The sequence below is a fragment of the Tenrec ecaudatus genome, chromosome 3 (assembly GCF_050624435.1).
Source record: "Tenrec ecaudatus isolate mTenEca1 chromosome 3, mTenEca1.hap1, whole genome shotgun sequence".
Taxonomy (NCBI): domain Eukaryota; kingdom Metazoa; phylum Chordata; class Mammalia; order Afrosoricida; family Tenrecidae; genus Tenrec; species Tenrec ecaudatus.
The window spans coordinates 220536000-220540363 of record NC_134532.1 but is presented as its reverse complement, the minus strand read 5'-3'; the positions used below and the strand labels follow the sequence as shown (position 1 = coordinate 220540363).

The 4364-nt window shown below is 54.2% G+C and overlaps 1 protein-coding gene across 1 annotated transcript; it reads left to right on the top strand.

The window, feature by feature from the left end:
• The first annotated feature begins 219 nt into the window (after window positions 1–219).
• LOC142443045 (MORF4 family-associated protein 1-like) lies at window positions 220–1906 on the top strand. The gene is made up of 2 exons (XM_075544665.1): window positions 220–797; window positions 1070–1906. Exon 1 carries the CDS (start codon window positions 416–418, stop codon window positions 785–787), a length of 372 nt encoding a protein of 123 aa, XP_075400780.1. The 5' UTR covers window positions 220–415; the 3' UTR covers window positions 788–797; window positions 1070–1906.
• The last annotated feature ends 2458 nt before the right edge of the window (window positions 1907–4364 follow it).

Genomic DNA, 4364 nt, shown 5'->3' with positions numbered 1-4364 from the left:
GCCGCGCACGGATTTGAAAAGACGTAAACTCCAGCCGGCCCTCCATTGGCGGGACGGAGGCAGGGGCGGGAATCTCGGGGGCGAGCGCGCGCGCGCGCGCGGCCGCGGGCGGCTGGAGGCCTGCACGGTATTGACGTGCGCGTCTCCGTCCGCGGGCCTTCCAGCGCCGTGGCCGTAAAGCAGCGCGGCCGCGCCGTGAAAGGGCGCAGCACGCAGCGCGCAGGTTGACGGCGCGAGTCCATTTTGTTCGCCGCCGCTGGGTTCGCGAGTTCCTTCTCCCCTCGGCTTGTGCGAGGCGAGAACTTTCTAGAGGCGGAAAGTTTGAGGGAGTGTTCCGAAGCTCCGCGGATCGGCGTAGCGCTCTGCCCTCGTCTCCCCGGCAGTGTCGGCGCCGCGACCCCGAAGCAGCAGGACGATGCGGCCCCTGGACGTGGTGGAGCTGGCGGAGCCCGAGGAGGTGGCGGTGCTGGAGCCCGAGGAGGATTTCGAGCAGTTCCTGCTGCCGGTCATCCACGAGATGCGCGAGGACATCGCGGCGCTGACCCGCGAGCGCGGCCGCGCCTACCTGCGCACGCGGGGCAAGCTGTGGGAGATGGACAGTATGCTGCTGCGGATCAAGACGCAGGTGGAGGCGAGCGAGCAGAGCGCGCTGAACCACCTGCAGAGCCCCGACGCGGGCGCGGCCGCCAGGAGCGAGCGCTCCGAGGAGAAGGCCCGGGAGACGGCCAAGATGGCCGAGATGCTGGTGGAGCTGGTGCGGCGGATAGAGCGGAGCGAGTCGGCGTGAGGCGGCCGCGGTGAGCCTTGGGGGGATGGGGGTGCGGCGCGCTCTGCCGCCGGAAGCCCCGTAGTCGTAGCGCCCTGGGGCCCCGATGAGCCGGGGACTTAAGTTTGGGGTACCCTGCCCTCCGATTCGGGTCCAGAGTCCCGGCTCAGACCGAAGCGGGAGGGTGGACGCCGCGGCCCCCCCAGCCCCGCCCCCAGCCGCCCCGCGGGAGGAGGGGCGCCGCGCGCGGCCGCGGGGTACCCGGCCGGTGACAGTGACGTGTCCCCGCCGCTTTTGCCGCAGGTCCCGCACCAGCCAAGGATCTGGCCGCCGGGTGGAGATTGGCTGGCCCGGAGAAGCGGAGCCCGGAGAGCGAGCCTGGCGCTTCTCCCTTCTCCTTTTCCTTTTGTTTTGTTCGCTTTTATATCTCCCCGTCTAGTTCCGGCCTCACCTACACTACGTTTCCGCGGTGGGCTGTGGTGCTGACCTCGATAGGAGTCTGGATCGCTGGATGTTTTTCTTTGGGGAAATTTAATTTGTTAAAAGCTCGGACCAGGGAAGGCGGGCCTGGGTCGAAGCAGGCGCTGGCAGCAGTCACGTGTGTGCCTGGGTGGTTATTGGTCCCTCGGGGCGCCTTCCCGTCGGACCTGTAGCTCCCTGGAACTTGGGGTCCTTGGGAGGTGGCCGTCTCCCACCCGTGGGAGGGCCCCTCCTCCGGTTGGGGAGTGGGTGGGGCATGCCTGCTGGGACTGAGAGCTTGAAGACGGTCGGATTGGGGGACTTGAAGTTTCTGTGTGAGACCAAAGGAGAGATGTATTTTGTTAAAATTCAAGTGTTCTGTGTTACATTCTCTGATGTAATCTGTCTGGTCAACTTTATTTGACGTGGAAACTCGACTAGCAGATGAGAAATGGGTCTAATCATATAAGGGGGTTCTGGGCAGAAAAATGAAAGCAACACTTGCAGAGACCCGCAGCGGCTAGAAGAGGAAGAAGCATCTTCAAGGCTCAGAAGTCTAGCTACAAGTTCATTTGAGTTGCAGACCTGACAAGTATTTGAGGTCAAAACCCTGCCATGTTAAAAAACAAACACCTTAATTACCATGTTAATAAAAGTATTCGTTTGCTTGTAAAGACAAAACTCTGAAGTTATTCATTGAGAACTTGAACTTCTTTCGGAACAAAATCTGCTTTTTCCATCTGTTATTGTCAAATGAATATAAACTGCTTATGGTGAGCTTCTAGCTGGGGGAGATTTGAAGCGGGTCAGGGACAGACAGACGGAGTCGTCCATGTAGGAAGGAATCACAGGATTCTGCCTTCAGGGAACCAAAGACCTTCAGTTTTCAGCAATTTGGGATCTCCTCTAGTCCTTGCACTGGAAATAGTGGGATAAGACATGCTCTTAGTGGGGTGGAGGACACAGAAGATGGGGTGACCACCACCCAGCTGCCCCTTCAAGAATGAAGGACCTCTGTCTGCCCATGGAGGTGTTGCTGTCAGACAAGTGGCCTTCAGCCGACTAACCTTGGTCCGGATCATGCCCTCTCCCTTGGGGGACCCACTTCCAGGAGCAAGTGGACAGAAGGCTTACGGTGCCCTAGTGGGTGCTGCTGAGACTTGTTGGGACTGCTTCACATCTCCGAGTCTCCCTTCTTCGTCATGTTCCTTCCACAGGTGCTAGCCTCTGATAGAAGGCGCTTCCGAAAGGACTGAACTCTAGTGGACACTCAGCCATGTCACGAGCTCAACTCACACAAACCCAGCTCAGGAGCGCTGAGGGAAGTCTAGGGGAAGCTTCCCAGAGCTAGTCATCATTGGACTTTGTATTGGAAGATGAGTACCGTTTCCATGGCTGGGAGGAGAATGAGGGACATCCCAGCCCTGGAGGAGAAAATGTCAGGTTCAGGATCTTGTGATTGTCCAAGTAGCAGGTGGAAGTGGGTAGACTGGAATTACGAACAAGAAAACAACAGTAAAATACTTTATTGGTACATTTGTAAAATTTAATGTTACCAAAGACTATTGCAATTTCACCTTTCCTACTAGTGCCCATTTTTTGCCCAAGGATCCATTCCAGGATATTGCACAGTCTTTGGTACTGTTAAAATAGTTAATATTTAGAAATGGCTCAGAATTAAGAAGTATTAGAACAAGAGGGAAACTCCCTCAATTTCCAGGAAACAACCATTCTCCAGCTTCTTCCAAAGGGTATGCATGTTTGTGCACGTTATTTACTTAAGATGGTAGAAGGGACAGTTCAGCAAAAAACCTTTTTCTCAACAAAACAGCATCCCTTTAGTTCCTGAATGCCTCCTCCCTCCCACTACCATGACCCACTCTACCTTACAAACCCGGCTGGACCAGAGTGCACACATTGGTACAGATAAGAACATGGATTTCAGGACAGGTAAAACTGGAACAGTAGTGGGAGTAGCGATATCATGAGGGGTTGGGGTGGGGAGGAGGGAGAGAAAGCGGGAACATCACAAAGCTGGATATATAACCCACCCTCCGGGAGGATGAATAATAAATGTGGGTGAAGAGATATAAAAGGTAAGACATGAAATAATATAATCAAGAATTCGCGAGGTGAGGAGCCTGATACCAAGGGCTCAAGTAGAAAATGTTGCTGAATTCAAGATTTGTAAGAGACCCCCAATGATTAATAAAAATTAAAATAATTTGCACATTCCAAAAAGAGTAGATGGTAGAATACAATGTGGTCTGTTAGGCCCTTTATTTCTGTTGTAAAAAAACAGCTCAGAAATCTTGCCATTACCTAAACACCTAGATCCACTCTCCAGGGCTGCACAGCACTGAATATTGCACCAAGCACTTCAGCCACAAGTGATTTTACACAAGTTTGCAAAACACTTGTCCTAAATCCCTTAGATGCTCTTGCCAGGTTCCAGCCACCCAATCCCAGTCTCCTCAGCTCCTTAAATTCCTCCCAGCTTGCTAGGAGCAACTGGCTTGGATTTTTAAAAGCAAAGAATGGGAGCAGCTCTAGAGCCTGTATAATCAGTGCATCTGGCTGAGGCTGCCAGATTTGTAGATTGCAAATTCATGTGTCTCATAAGCCCCGTGACCTCTCTGTCCCAGCTGTGCTCTAGCGGGCCGGTCCGAGACGAAAGGGAAGGTAGGTTCCCAACCCTAGCGGCCACCGTAAGCTGGGAGACCTTTGCACAGGTGTGACGAGGGCCCGTTCACTTGGGCTCTTAGAGAAAGAAGTGCATCACCAACCCAATTGAAAAGGCTTCCAGGCAGAGATGAGCAGGGTGTGCTGGTCAATGCTGATGAGAGTCAACAAGGTATGCAGAGTGGTCCTACCTGCTGGTCCCTCCTCATAGAGTGTGGCCAGGGAGACCCCAGATCCTTTGGGTGTTTCCTCAGCTGAGGTGACCCCTTGGGAGAAAGCCATTTTTATTCTGGTGGACAAAATGGTGGAACTGGCAATAGCCAGGGGGCCATCAGCACTTGATAAAAAAAAAAAAACAAGCATTAACAATAGTTAGACCCAGGTGACCCGCCGGGAAGACGTGTGCCTGCCCTTCTCAAGAGCACTGGGCGCCTGCCTGGAACGGGGCCACCCGGTA